The 15,599-nt window shown below is 36.1% G+C and overlaps 1 protein-coding gene across 1 annotated transcript; it reads left to right on the forward strand.

Annotated features, from left to right (window-relative positions):
- Positions 1-721: 721 nt before the first annotated feature.
- On the forward strand, positions 722-12,723 carry LOC142621085 (trafficking protein particle complex II-specific subunit 120 homolog). Its single transcript, XM_075794403.1, has 10 exons — positions 722-1,314; positions 1,680-1,886; positions 1,999-2,181; positions 3,547-3,656; positions 3,993-4,052; positions 4,148-4,436; positions 6,047-6,342; positions 6,710-7,587; positions 10,958-11,914; positions 12,205-12,723. The coding sequence occupies exons 1-10, from the start codon at positions 904-906 to the stop codon at positions 12,423-12,425; spliced, it is 3,612 nt and encodes a 1,203-aa protein (XP_075650518.1). The 5' UTR covers positions 722-903; the 3' UTR covers positions 12,426-12,723.
- The last annotated feature ends 2,876 nt before the right edge of the window (positions 12,724-15,599 follow it).

Here is a 15,599-nt window from a genome sequence, read left to right on the forward strand (position 1 = left end):
CTTGCTTTTCATTGGGCCTTCTTCTGTATGGGCTTTTGGGTACGGATTCAAAAAATGGACATTAACAGAAATAGAAGCTTGTATAGCTAATGAGATTGGAGAACTAGTTACAGTGATACGAGCTTCTATTTCTGAGATTGGAGAACTATTTAGCTTTTATCAATCAATTTTTACTATAAAAAAAACTTTTTATAGGAAAAAAAAATTTATTTTTGAATGTAGTTTTTGTTATTTTATTTATATTTTAAATATTAAAAAAAAAAACGAAAAAGAGACTAGGAGCTAGGATTAATTTTAGGATAAAGTTTGGCAATAAATTTGGTTGTAGCCTAAAACTACAACTTCACTCAATTGTTTATTTTATTTTTATTGAATGTGAATTTAATATATCTATAATTGGATTGCATTTTCTTCCTATATCCTCAAAGTTTGCAAAAATTTTATAAAACCAAAGATCAATAATTATGTTAACAATTAAATATTTAAAATTTAAAATTTTTGTAGTCTAAAGTTATGCATAAAAAATAAAAAATAAGTTTATAAATTAAAAAAATATGATTAACAAAAATTTTGATACTTATGTTAAGAATATAAAATCTAAATATTAGATTTTCAAATATATAACTATACTAATTATTTATTTTAGTGGGAGTTGTAGCAAAAAATTTTCCTTTAATTTTATTTTCTTAATAAACCCGTCCAAAATGCACAAAATGCATTTGCCCTGCAGCCGAACAACCCTCATTCTCCCCATCCACCTCTAATCACTCCTCCTCACCTATCTCTCGCTTCAGAACTGACACTACTGTGGAATCCAAAATGTCCCCGATCTGATACACCCCATTCCCATTACAAATCATTGCACCCTTCTTCACCACCACCATCCAATCCCCACTCAAAACAATGGAGCCAGACGTGAGCATCGAGACCTCCTCAGTGATCCGAATCGCGGTCCTGCCGATCGGCACGGTCCCTCCGAGTCTACTCCGGGAGTACCAAACGATGCTGCTCCGGCAGCAGACGATTCCGCAATCGGCAATCAGCTCCTTCTACACGGAGCACCAGAAATCACCCTTCGCGCATCAGCCATGGGACACCGGTAGCCTCCGATTCAAATTCATACTCGGCGGAGCTCCACCGAGTCCCTGGGAAGATTTCCAGTCCAATCGCAAGATCCTCGCCGTAATCGGGATCTGCCATTGTCCTTCCTCTCCAGATCTCGATTCCGTCATCGATCAATTCAATTCCGCTTGCAAATCCTACGCCTCCGCTCTCGTCCACCGCTGCTTCGCCTTTTGCCCCGGCGATTCTCAGGTAAACCACTAAAAACCTTTCTCTATTCTGTATTTTTCATTTCACACTTGCATTTTGTAATTAGTTAGAATTACTTTGTATTTTTGATAAATTCGGTAGTTACAAATCGGGGAGGGGGATTTGAACTCTGGACAGTCTCCGTTGGAAACGCAATGAGGTGTCAGTTGAGCTACAAGGCTCTCGGCTAGAATTAGTTAGTTTGTTAACTAGTTGGTTAGTCTTGTGCTTACTCTAGTTATGTAATTAATACACAATCAATAATACCAAGAAGTTTATTTATCACATTCTCTAATTTTGATACTATTATGACGTTGCATTAATGAAATGTGAATGGATCTTTAATAGTTGTTTGTTTCTCGTTGTAGCTAGAAGATGGCAGTAAAAAAGGAGGTAATTTGAAGTTGTTTCCTCCAGCAGACACTCAAACGCAAGAGATGCATTTACAGACGATGATGCAAGACATTGCTGCGTCTCTGTTGATGGAGTTCGAGAAATGGGTGCTTAAGGCAGAATCTGCTGGAACTATTCTCAAGACGCCATTAGATTCTCAAGCCAGTCTCAATTCAGAGGAGGTTTATTTTTAGGTGTCCTATGGGAGAAATTGAATCTATATATTGAATTGAATTTTACTTGGGTTGTTTGAAGTTGCAACTTAGTTACTTTTGCTTGGTAAAAAAAATGCAGGTCCTCAAGGCAAAAAAACGAAGGCTTGCCCGGTCACAAAAGACTATAGGTGATTACTGTTTGTTGGCAGGATCGCCTGTTGATGCTAGTGCCCACTACGCAACTTCACAAGAACTTGCAAGGTTGACTGGTGATTACTTTTGGTATGCCGGTGCATTGGAGGGTGGTGTTTGTGCCTTACTGGTATGCTTTTTTGCTTTCTACTTTTTTTTTTGTTTTTAGTTTTCATTTTTCTTCTCATATAGATTAGATCATTGTGCTTTCCTGGTAGGCTGTTTTGTTTTCAATATGTAGGACTTATCTAACTTTTAATAAATGGCATGTTGTACATGACCAGATAGGCAGACACACAACTATTACAATCGCTTGTGTCAGACACCTAAACTGAAAATGACAAGAGGATTAACTCATTATTACATCGTAGATAAGAATGCCTTTCTTTACAGATTAAATGTAAATATAAAGTTTTTCTAATTAATTTTGTTATGAGATGCTTACTCCCAAGGATAGTACATATGTCTAATTGTATAAAATTTCCATAAAGAACTCATAAATTTATCTCTCTTTGTGTCTAGATTTTATAAACTCTGATAATTTATGATTTTATGTCATTGGGATGTGTTGTAAGCCCATGAGTCAAAGTAAAATAGCAATAAATAATTAATAATATTTTAAGCAAAGTTCTGCTTGGGCATAGGAATTGGGTCTTAGGTTTAACGCTTGCATTGCAAATTTAAAAGATGAAAAGTTCATTGGATTGGCTCCATTTACTGACAAATTTGAACTTTTGGTAATAATTGCACGCCGAATTTAGTTAGTAATTGGAAAGTAATTGATCAGTTATGAGTTGTGACAAATGTTGGGAATACGTGAGAATTTTTTTAAGGACCTGCAACATCATTGTGGTCAAATGACTGCTTAGTGTATTGTGTGAATAAGGATCAAGCAACCAATACAAGGAATATGGTTGTTGTAAGATAAATGCTCTGTTGGTTTCGCTGTAAAATGTTATCAAAACATTTTACATTTGAAAACATTTTCAGGTGCTTGGTGTGACATAATTTTTTTTTTCAAGCACAAACCACAAAAACAGGTGCCATTGTGTGTTTTTGTAATATGTTTTGCCAATTATTTTTTTTTGGGTAAAATGGTTTACAAAGGATTTTACGGTCAACACAAAACATTTTCAAGTTTGACCAAATTTTACAATAAAACAAACACTGTAAAATGCTAAAAATGTTTTCCTGAAAAATTTATAGCGAAACAAACGGAGCAAAAATGTTGTTACACCAGTTTCTGAATTATGTATGATAGTAAAACAGATTTCTTGCTTTTCTAGTGCACATCCTTATGTTTGGTCAAAATGAACTTTCTAAACTGTTTAGAATGCAGTGAATCATCACCATAAATATTGAATATCTTATTATAATTTTTACTTAGGTTAACTCTTGATTGATCTCTGACCCGCACATGCAGACTCTCTGCACTTCTATGACCTTGGTTTGCATACACATTATTTGTTTATTTACTTAATTTTCCTGTTATCAGTTAGACCGGATGGGCCAAAAGGATCCGGCTATGGAGGAAGAGGTTAGATATCGATATAATAGTGTCATTGTGCACTACAGAAAGTCATTTATTCAAGACAATGCTCAGAGGTAATTGATGCCTCTTTTATTTGGCATAAGGTGCTTGCCCCCATTAATAAGAGTTAGCAATAAGGCTCTCTTCATATTAGTTATTTTTTCTTTTCTTTTTTTTGTTCTGGTTTTGTTTACAATTAATTACATTATGTTAATTGTCAAATATATATGGCTGTAAAATGTATATGGTTGATGCATCCTTCTGCTTATATAACACAAATTTGGGCTTCCCGTTTGTTTCAAATTCTAGTTTAGTCTGTAAATAATGTTGTTTTTGGTGCTTCATTACCTTCTTTGTTATTGGAACCTCTTAAAAGTAACATTATATCTATTTTTATGTTTTCTATGCAGAGTTTCACCCCTAAGCTTTGAACTTGAGGCTACACTAAAACTGGCAAGGTTCCTTTGCAGGTATAGTTTTTGTTGAACCTTTATATATAGTGTAAACTATTATTCCGAAAACAATTTCTTCATCTTACTTGTCTTTTTCTTTTAACCTTTTACAGAAGAGAGCTGGCTAAGGAGGTAGTGGAGTTGTTGACCAGTGCTGCTGATGGTGCTAAATCATTGATTGATGCCAGTGATAGGCTCATATTATTTGTTGAAATAGCTCGGTTGTATGGGACTATTGGTTATCAGCGAAAAGCTGCCTTCTTTTCAAGGCAGATTGCTCAGTTGTATCTGCAACAAGAAAATAGACTGGCTGCTATAAGTGCCATGCAAGTTTTGGCAATGACAACAAAGGCATATCGTGTTCAAAGTAGAACATCCACCTCTGAACATTCTCTTCCAAATGTGAGTATATAAGTATTAAGCAATAAAAGATGTGACCATATTTTTGGGGGACTTGGGAGTGTGTATTATCGCAACCGTTGCCATGATTTATGCAGTTGAGACATCACATGTTGGTAGTCTGTCATCCATGGTTGTAGTATTCTCATGGTACTGGCTAACAATGGTCCTTTTCGTGACTCAAATTCTGTTGGCTGACCAAGCCATTCCTGTCTAAAGATGCATCTCCCATAAACCCCTACCAAACATCAATCTAATTATTTTTTAAACTCTTTTTAGCATTATATGACCCCAAAGGGTTGCTTATCCAAAAATTGGATGTTCTAGCTTAAGATGAAAGAACTGATCATATGGATGGATGAAATGTGATCATCTAAACTTCTTAAGTATTCGAACGTTTCTGATCTCCATGAGACCTTCCTACAATGACGGGGGGCCCAAATGGAGGACAGGAGACATACTCCTTGAACCATCTTTGGGCAGTTTGTTATGCTGATAAATAAAACAAAGATATTGTACATTCACATCTTTAATTTTATAAGACTAACAAGATCCAGCCCCCCCCCCCCCCCCTCTCTCTCTTTTACAATAGGTTTGATGATGCTGGTCTCACTTGGTGATTCTCTATTTCTTGATGTTAATTTATGTAAAACCTTTTCAATATCTTTGAACCATGGTGTACTTATACGAGCTTTTGCTCTCATTTTCTTGGCAAGGAGTGCCAAGTTAAATTTACTAACACAAATAAGGTTTCACTGATTTTATGTTACATGCTTGTGTGATCTCAATTTTCCTTTTTGGTGAGGGGGCCGCTTGGGGGGAGGGGGGTGTTCTCACTTTGTCTTCGTTTGGGAATTCATAGAGGAATGGAATGAGTAAATCGTAAAGGAATAAAAAAGAATGGAATGCATTTGAGTAATGGAATGGAATTGAATTAAGTAATCTTGTTTGGATGTTTTAAAATAAAGGAATGAAATGTAAGTAATCTTGTTTGAGAGTGATATAGAAGGATTGGAATTGAATCATTTTATAACAATGTTACTATTATACTCCTATTTTAAAATAAAGAGCTGAATGTGTAGGGGTATTTTGGAAGTTTTAATGAAACTTTTATTAAACTTAATTCCATTCCCTTTTATTCCTCCAAATTTTGAGGGGAATGAAAATTTGAGGTTTTAAGGGAAAAGAGAGGAATGAGTGTTTCTTTCTAACATTTCCTTTCCCTCCTACTTAAACTCTCAACAAGAGAATGATCTTTCTATTCCTTTCATTAAAACTCCCATACAAGGGAATAGAAGGAATATTTTTTTTTTTTTTTTCCATTCCATTCCATCCTCCCAGAGTGTTAGCATACAGCCGATGACTTGGGGGTATAAATTTGTGTAGTGTTAAGTGAACTTGAATTTCGGTGATGGAAGGAAGGATATGCTAGTGTACTTAGTGGCATACTGTGAGTAATAATTTGCTCATTGCATTTATGTCTTTCTATTAAGTTATTTAGAAGTACAATATTTGTTTTTTTTTTCTCTAAATAACTTCATGTTCTGTTAAATTTGGACTCTGCCTTGCATATTCTGGAAATAATTTCTTCTTCTACCTTTGTTTCTTTACAGAAGCAAATCGGATCAAGTCATGTGGATGGTGGAAAAATGCATCATCATTCAGTAGTCTCCCTATTTGAGTCTCAATGGAGCACCCTGCAGATGGTCGTGCTGAGAGAGATACTGCTTTCTGCAGTTCGTGCGGGAGATCCTCTTGCTGCATGGAGTGCAGCAGCACGCCTACTAAGATCTTATTACCCTTTAATTACACCTGCAGGGCAAAATGGCCTTGCTAGTGCACTCTCAAATTCAGCAGACAGACTTCCATCAGGAACTCGCTGTGCTGATCCTGCTTTGCCTTTCATAAGGTGCTCAATGTCCATTAGTTTTTTTGAGTAATGCGAATAAGTTCTAGGTCAAGTGGCACCTCACCTTGAAAGAGCAAGGTGGAGGGTGAGTTTTCATGGACTCAATAACCACTTGACGTGTAACTTACCAATAAAAAAACATTTTTTATAGTAAAGCTTAATAGCATTTAAATTATTTACTGAGTCTTACTCCTTGTGATGTGGGGGCTTGGTGCACTTAATCAGTGGATTTTGAAATCTATTATCTTCATTGGGTCCTGATCAGTAATGTCAAGGATGAGGACAAATCACTATTAGTCTATCCTCCTTTTCATTTTAATTTGTGGAATAACTTAGATAATTTATATTAATTTTGAATGGAATGCAGGCTTTATTCTTTTCCTCTCCATCCCTCACAAATGGACATTGTAAAGCGGAATCCAGAAAGAGAAGATTGGTGGGCTGGATCTGCTCCTTCTGGGCCTTTTATTTATACACCATTCAGCAAAGGAGAGTCAAATGATAGCAGCAAGCAAGATCTGATCTGGGTCGTTGGAGAACCTGTCCAGGTCTTGGTAGAGTTAGCAAATCCATGTGGCTTTGACTTAAGGGTTGATAGTATATATCTTTCTGTGCATTCAGGGAATTTTGATGCTTTCCCAGTTAGTGTTAATCTTCCGACCAATTCATCCAAGGTGATCACCCTATCAGGAATCCCAACTTCAGTTGGGCCAGTGACAATTCCTGGCTGTATGGTCCATTGTTTTGGAGTTGTTACTGAACACCTGTTTAAAGATGTTGACAATCTTTTACTTGGAGCAACACAAGGACTTGTGCTTTCTGACCCATTTCGTTGCTGTGGGTCTGCAAAGTTGAGGAATGTATCTTTTCCAAATATTTCTGTTGTACCACCACTTCCATTGCTAGTGCCACATGTTGGCGGTGGCGATGGGGCCATTATATTATATGAAGGTGAAATTCGTGATCTGTGGATTAACCTGGCTAATGCTGGTACAGTTCCAGTTGAGCAGGCGCATATTTCACTCTCAGGGAAAAACCAAGATTGTGTCATCTCAGTGGCATGTGAAACCTTAAAAGCTGCCCTCCCTTTGAAGCCTGGTTCAGAAGTGACAATACCTGTGACCTTAAAAGCCTGGCAGCTTGGCTTAGTGGATCCTGATCCTGCAGCTGGCAAGAGTGCCTTTGGTAGCATGATGAGGCATTTCAAAGATGGAAGCAGCCCTGCAGTGGTGATCCATTATGCAGGTACATGCGTTGAACTACACACATAATATTGCTCTCTCTCTCTCTCTCTCTCTCTCTCTCTCTCTATGAATTTATGTATTATTAGCTCTGATAGTATCTAGAAAATCCACCAATGCACCATGGCAAGTTCCACCAGCTGTAAATACTTGCAAACAAAATTCTATTTTAGTCTGAATTGGGGCCATACACCCCAGAGGAAGCTATTAAATTACCAACCAGTCAACCACACCTAAATTTGCACGAAATTGAGTACATACCTTTTGCTACCTCAATCATCTCCACCACCCCTTCCCATAGCAACAAATTGCCTCCTAAGTTCCCTTCAGCCTCCAAGAAATCCCAATTTACAAACTGTCAAACTCCTCACCGCTGCTCTGTTAAGAGCCTCCATTTTAGTTTCATGTAAACAATGTCACCCTCCACATTCTGAGTGAATTTTTAATCCTCTATCTCTTTTCTCTGTCATTTAGACCTCTGATGTTCCATGACGTGATCCTAAAATTCATGATACCAGCTGTAAAGCCCTATCCTTTCTACTGCAACCCCTATAATCTCTTCCCCTTGTGTCATAGTTCACAGATGAAGCAAAATTTTTTAAGTTCCCTCACCCTTTCATACCTGGTTTCAGGCTTTTCATTTTCCGTGGTCTAGTGTTCTTTGTAGCCCTCCATCAACCTTCAATAGACATTGACAACCTCGTAGCTTCTTCCTATGCCCGTCAAAAGAAACTCCCCAACATCTACTGAACTCATTAATTCATTTCATTACTCAATCCAAGGGTTGAGTTTGGTACCAGTCCACAGAATCCTGGTGGTCCTGACGTACGTTCAGGGGTTGGCTTTGTAGCCTCGTGCTTTTGGTTCGCCAACAGCCACATTTGTGAATTTCCCTTGCTCTTCAATTTGATCCTACGATTTAAAAAACCTTAGACCTTGTCGCACTAGGCCCCACCTAAAAGACTTGGTTAATCGTCTTCTCTAGGATCTTCACTTTGGTGAAGAATCTCATCAAGCTGTTTAAGTGCTACAGACTAAATCTTTGCTTTCTTTTCTTTATTTTTTTATCCCACCATTTTTCTTTTTCCTTTTTTTTTTGTTGTCTCCTGCTAATGGTACCAATTCTTCACACATTAGCATCTCTAAAACCCAAACTCTCACTTCTCTACTGAACCAAACCACCCTTTTTTTTTTGGATGTTTCCCCCTTTGACATTTTATTTAGTCCCCTCTCTCTTTTTATCTTAACCTATCTTCCCCATCCTGGTGATTTTCATTTTCATTAAAAATGGCCATCTGAGCTTTGGGCTCCTTGAATTGGCCTAATGGCGTTGATGTTGTTGGTCCTGCTGATCATGGCGTTGTTGAAATTACAGGCCAACGGGACTAATTTATGCTGGACCCAATTAAGTTTATGAAACATGTGCTAGCCATCAGGTTTGGGAGGAGGAGTGATGAAGGTGGTGGAGAGGGACGGATTGGATTTGTTTTGGGTCTAGTGGAGGAGGAGGTGAGTGCAGGGAGGTCCAGGCAGTGGGGCTAGGGGGCGGTGTTGGTGAAGGTTTGGATGGTGCAAGTGAGGGAGTGGACCAGTGAGGTTAGCAGAGCCTAGAGAGAAAGGACTAGACAAACTAGAGCAGTGGATTAATGAGAAACCATTGGGAGAGTAAGAAATTTTGCAAAATAAAGTGACATGGAAATCAACGCTTTCCTCACTATTGGATCTCGTGAAAATTAATCGCTTAGAATAGGTTTTGATTTAAATCCAACCCCTACATTAAAATATGAGTATAAGATTCAATTTGGAGAATTCTTTTTCAGTCATCAAGTTTAAGTTAACTTGATCTAGACTCTAGTTCAGTTGTTTTGGCTGAGGATTTGTTAGGTAAGGTATTAGTGTACATTAATGGCTAAAAGACCAATATGGCTATTCATGCTAACCTGAGTGGATATGTCAGGCCACAATGAATACACTCAGATATTTTCACATGATCAGTACAATTATTATCTGGTGTTGCTCATGTTTGTAAGTAATATGATGGAAGTTCAATCAAAGACATTGACATTTTAAAGATAAGACATTGTAGCTTAACTAGTTGGCACTTTCTGGTGTTATCAACGTAGACATCCAGAGTTCAAATCCACTTAACCCCAACTATTGAATTTAAAAAAAGAAAAAGAAAAAAGAAAAGGTTAAAGGATTTGAAAGGGTAGTGGTTCCCCCCCCCCCCCCCCCCCAACAAGGAAAAAAAAAACTTCGGGTTCTCATTCTTTAACTAACTAATTGTTGCTCTTGCTGAATGGATATTTTATTCCAAAAAGACTACTGATTATACTTTTAATTTTAATCTTCAATCTTCACAGATTTTCGTGCATCTTGTTTTATCATGGAGGAACATTGAAACACAGTTTTTGAAATTTGAAAATGAATTGTTAAGCATTCAACCCAAAAACTTTGGGGAGAAGTCAACTAGTTCATAAGCATATACGAAATACACACCTAATTAATTTGGGACTCTTAAACACACCCTATCGCCTCCAAATTCCTAGAGCCAATAAATAATAAATGGGGCTTTGATACTATGCTAGAGCAGCCAACCCAAAAGCTTAAGCTATTAGATGGAGAGGCCTTACAAGTGTATGTACCTACGACAAAGCACACAGTACACACTCAACTGACGTGGAAGTTGCACCTCATCTCATGTTCAAGCCATCGGCGATAGAAATCACAAGTCTAATGACCCAGCTGGAACCAAAATAAGCATAAATGGGCCTATAGCATAAAGTCCAATAACAAATAAACTGGTTCTGATTTTGAACAGAGTGGGTGATTCAAACTTTGAACCTGTCTCTACTCTATACTTTCATGTGTCGAGCTTCAATCTTTAAGGGAGAGTCTAAGCCCACACATGAAGGTGAGTGTTAGAATAATGGATAAATAATTAATAAATTCCTTTGATCAGTTTAGGCTTTGGGGATAAGTGGTATTTATGAGGAATTGTTAGCGCATCCAGATATGGGGAGCCTTCCATTGGTGCATTATACTTCTTAAACATCTGCACTGCGAATTGAAGAACAGACTTTTTAGGCCATTTATATTCTCTCTTGTCTATGGAAAGGAGGCAGAATAATTAATTTTGTTTTACGTTTTTGTTTATTTCTTTGGTAAGGAGGTCAATAATTCGAATCTCCTCTTCTTCCTCCCATTGGGGCCAAAACTTACAAAAAGAATTTGTTTTTTGTAATTTTCTTTGGTAACATTGAAATATTGATTGGGCTATAGTTCTCCAAGTACCATTTGTATTACTTATGGCATAAACATTTGGTAGTTTTACTTTCTGACAGTAGTAATTATCTTTTCATTTTGCTTTTCAGGGTCTCTGTCAAGTTCTGGAGATCCTTCAACGGTTGGATCTTCTGTGCCTCCTGGAAGACGACTGGTTGTTCCCTTGCAGATTTGTGTTTTGCAGGGTTTGTCCTTTGTAAAGGCTCGATTGCTTTCAATGGAAATTCCTGCACATGTGGGTGAAAACCTTCCTATGCCAGTTCATGTTGATAGTCAATCTACTGAAAGAGCTATTGGTTCTGAAAGTAAATTAGACAGATTGGTGAAAATTGATCCTTTCAGAGGAAGTTGGGGACTTCGTTTTCTTGAACTTGAGTTGTCTAATCCAACGGATGTTGTGTTTGACATTAGTGTTTCTGTCCAATTGGAAAACCCCAGCAGTGCAGATAATGATTCTGCTGACCAAGATGCTATTGAATATGGTTATCCTAAAACAAGAATTGATAGAGATTGCTCCGCAAGGGTATTGATACCGCTGGAGCACTTTAAACTACCTATTCTTGATGGTTCCTTCTTTATGAAGGATATTCAGGCAGATGGTCCAGCTGGCAGCAGAAATTCAAGTTTTTCAGAAAAGAATGCTAAGGCTGAACTTAATGCTTCAATCAAGAACCTAATTTCTAGAATAAAGGTCAGATGGCAATCAGGGCGGAATAGCTCTGGAGAATTGAATATCAAGGATGCTATACAGGCAGCACTTCAGGCATCTGTAATGGATGTACTGTTGCCAGATCCATTGACATTTGGCTTCAGGCTTGTTAGAAATGGTCTTGAGCCTGCAAAACTTGATTCAACCAATGAGTTAAATAGTAGTGTTCAATCTTCTGCTTCTAAAGGTCCTGTACTGGCACATGAGATGACTCCTATGGAAGTTCTGGTTCGTAATAACACTAAGGATTTGATTAAAATGAGTCTCAGTATTACATGCAGAGATGTAGCTGGAGAAAATTGTGTAGAGGGTGCCAAGGCAACTGTCTTATGGGCTGGTGAGTTTCTTTTATGATGCGTTTATATTGAGTGTTTTGGTTTTGCAAATCTACTATAATCATTTGATGCTAGTTATTTACGTTGTATAATTGTTGCACTATTAAGTTCACAAACTAGAATATTGCCACACTTCGTTTGATAGGCTAATCAGTATCCTGCCAATGATGATTTTGAATGCATGCCAATTTAGTGTTATGAAAATCTTTTGAGTGTGACATAGGCATATGCAAGACCCCACTATTAAAAACCTATTGACTAGTTTTAATTCTTTTTCTTAAATTTATTTTAGGTATTTTGAGTGGGATCACAATTGAGATTCCTCCACTTCAAGAAATCAAGCATTCTTTCTCGTTGTATTTTCTTGTCCCCGGTGAGTATACATTGGTAGCTGCTGCATTGATAGATGATGCTAATGACATCCTCAGGGCTAGAGCAAGGACTCATTCCCCTGATGAGCCAATCTTCTGTTGTGGACCTCCTTATAATGTCCGTGTCATTGGGACTGCCTGATAGTTTTTGGTCTGTCCTTATTGATTGGAAACTCCCACAGCAGATAATAGTAGATTAATTAAAGGAATGCTGCTCATAGTAGACTAAAGTGCCAATTTTTTTTATGGGACCGGCAAGAGTTATGCATTGTCTTATCTTCTTTCTCTCTTTCAGTGAACCACCTTCTACTAAAAGTTGAAGTTTCTTCCCTTTTTTTTTTTTTGGGTGTGGTTATGAAAAAAAAAAATGTATAACTAGATCTGTAGCTGCTTGTATATCGATGTTTTAAGCATTATATTGAAACACTTTATTTTTTCTAGGCGTTTTGATGTTGTATCATATTGTTAAAAAAAGTTATTTACTTTTTTTACACTAATATATTCTGAAACCTTTTTTTTTTTTTTTTTGGTTCTCCTGGTGCTATTTGCAATCTGAGTATTGAAAATGCATTGATGGCTCGTTATAGGATAAAATTGAACTATTATATGAAATCTATGTAGAAATAAATGAAATCCATGTTGACTAATAGCCAAATTTTCTGATTATTTATGAAATAGTGCAAAGTGAACTTGAACTCTTAAGATCAAAGGTCGCTGAATCTAAAGACCTATAAGACTCCTGGTATTTGGATGTGTTCCTTTTCTGAGTGCTGCAGATTTTCCTAATTCATGATAATCCACTTTGGCTATGGTTCTGTGCAATGTTAGATCAGCTTAAATGATTAAAATGTCCTCGACAATTGAAAAAGAGATAGGACGTGAAATGGGTTGAAAAAGAGAGGTAGTAAATGGTTAAATCTGAATAATTCAGCCAAAAGTAATAATAATTCAAAATTGACAAAGAGATAGTCACAAATGAGTCTAAAAAGGATTGAGAATTGAGATTGATTAATTTATAGTTGATAAATAGATAGAACTGTAATATTTAGTAAATAAATCTAAAAAGGATTGTAAATGGTTAATTTAGAAGTGATAAAGATTTTAATGTTGCTGGCATCGGAGTAGTTATTCAAGCTCTTCTGAGAGGCAATGCAGGTCTGTCCGAGTATGTTCATGTGATTGAGGATATCCTCTTCCAAGTTAACGAGTTAAGTTTTTTCTGTTTCTGTTATGTTAAACGCAATTGTAATTGTGTTGCTGATGCCTTGGCTAAAAAAAAGCCAAATTCTGCGTTTTGTTTGATGTTCCTTAGTTATGTTCAATAAAATATCAATCTGGTTTCTCAAAAAGAAAAAGAAAAAAAGATAAGCAGATAATGTAGTGTGTGAAAAAAAGATGGTGAATGATTAATTTAGAATTGATAAAGATATAGGTACGTATAGATGTCAATCAGGTGTAGCAAGGTCGAATTAGGGTGTCCCCTCCGTGTTTTAGTGCAAGAAAAACCTGTGCGAAACAGGAGCAGTAGGGTGCAGAGCAGAGGTATTTTGTCATCCCTCATTAGGTGTTTAGAGAGAAATAAGAAGATTGATGATAATGAGAATGCTAAAAGAGAAAAATACAAATGTATTTAGGAGATGATAATACAAAATTAAATTATAAATCGGATAGACAAGGCTAGACGGTGTAGGGTAAGCAAAATTCATCCACAATTATAAATGGGAAAAACCTGCAGAATAGATCAAGTGGGATAGAGAATTTTTGTCATCCCTACCTCTGTATATATATTGAAATTGAGTTGAAATTTGTTCAAAACCTTTCCTTAATTATCGAAAGGATCCAAATATCTAATACACATTTACGTCAAGGGTTGCATCCCAAGTTTTGCCATTTACCTAAATGGTCACAGTTCCATTTGCACTTTGTAGGCCCTACTCTTTAGTAAATATTTTGTATTTACTTATTTACAGTTCTTTCGTATTTCTTCTTCTTCTTTTGTTTTTTGAGTTTGGTGTCTAGGACCTAGGTTACTGGTTGTGTTGCTCATTGCATCATAGCCACCTCTCCACCCAGCAGAATGTATAGTAAATTTGACATTAGATGTGTTTAAAGTCGGCCTCAACAGTGGGTTAGAATTGAGTCTCATAAAAGGACTTGGACCCCTTTGCATTTGTCCAACAACTTCTCTTTACTGCACTAGTGTCAAAGTTACTGCACGAGGGAGTGTTTGTATAGCAAATGGTAGATGTGTAGTAGTTAGGGATTTTCTATGCGTATTCAACCACTATAGTATCATATTTTTTATTACGTTATACTTTTAACTCTTTTGCTTCTTTTATTGTGTTATATTTCCCTTTCTTTCATACGAATATACAACTCAAAAGCATATTTTTTTTTGCGCTTTGAAGCAAGCAATGAACTTCGAATAATGATTGATACCGAGGTAGTCTTAAATGAAGAATACTAGGTGTTGTGTGTATCAACCTGTGTGGTGCTGTAACCACACATTAAGTATCTCACTTGAGAAGGGCGTTTACAATAATGAAACTCTAGAGTTGACAAGGCTAATAATTGAAATCTTCTAAATAACATCCAGTATATGAGATACTAAGATTATGTTTGGTGACAGTTTTTGTTTTTTATTTTCAATTTTTTTTTTGGAATATAAAGAAAAAACAATTTTCTTTTATTTTTAAAATAAAAAACATGTTTGGTTAGTTGAAATTAAAAAAAAAATGTTTTTTAAGGGAAAAATATAAAATACTATAATATGTTACTAAAATTTGAACTTTAATGTTAACTTATTAAATAAGATAGATTCATTAAATTAAATGCGTATTTTCATTGATTTTTGAAAATTAGAAATTGAAAATAACATTTTGCATGTTTTCAATTCCCTTCACAAATTGAGTTTTGAGAACAATTTTTGTTTTCTGTTCATTTTAAGTTGCCAAATAAGTTTTTTAGTTTCAAAAATAGAAAATTGTTTTTAAAAACAAAAAATAAGATGCAAAAATAGTTATCAAACATAACCGGTGAGTTATGAAAATATAAAAATAAAGAAGACTTTGATAAGATACAGGATTAGAATAACAGATTCAAGCTTTTGAGGTCTTATTGGGTCATAATTTATAACCATTTGGGCTTGGACCATTTACTGGAAAGCCCATAATTAGTGACACTCATGAAGGAAGATCCAATATTACCTATTGGTAGTTTGGAATCTTGACTTTTGACTTGATAATGATCAATCATTATAGAATGGACACCTTAAATTAAAATTTTATTGTATTTATCAATTTATTTTTTTTCGTTT

The sequence above is a fragment of the Castanea sativa genome, chromosome 1, assembly GCF_040712315.1.
Source record: "Castanea sativa cultivar Marrone di Chiusa Pesio chromosome 1, ASM4071231v1".
In the NCBI taxonomy this organism is placed as follows: domain Eukaryota; kingdom Viridiplantae; phylum Streptophyta; class Magnoliopsida; order Fagales; family Fagaceae; genus Castanea; species Castanea sativa.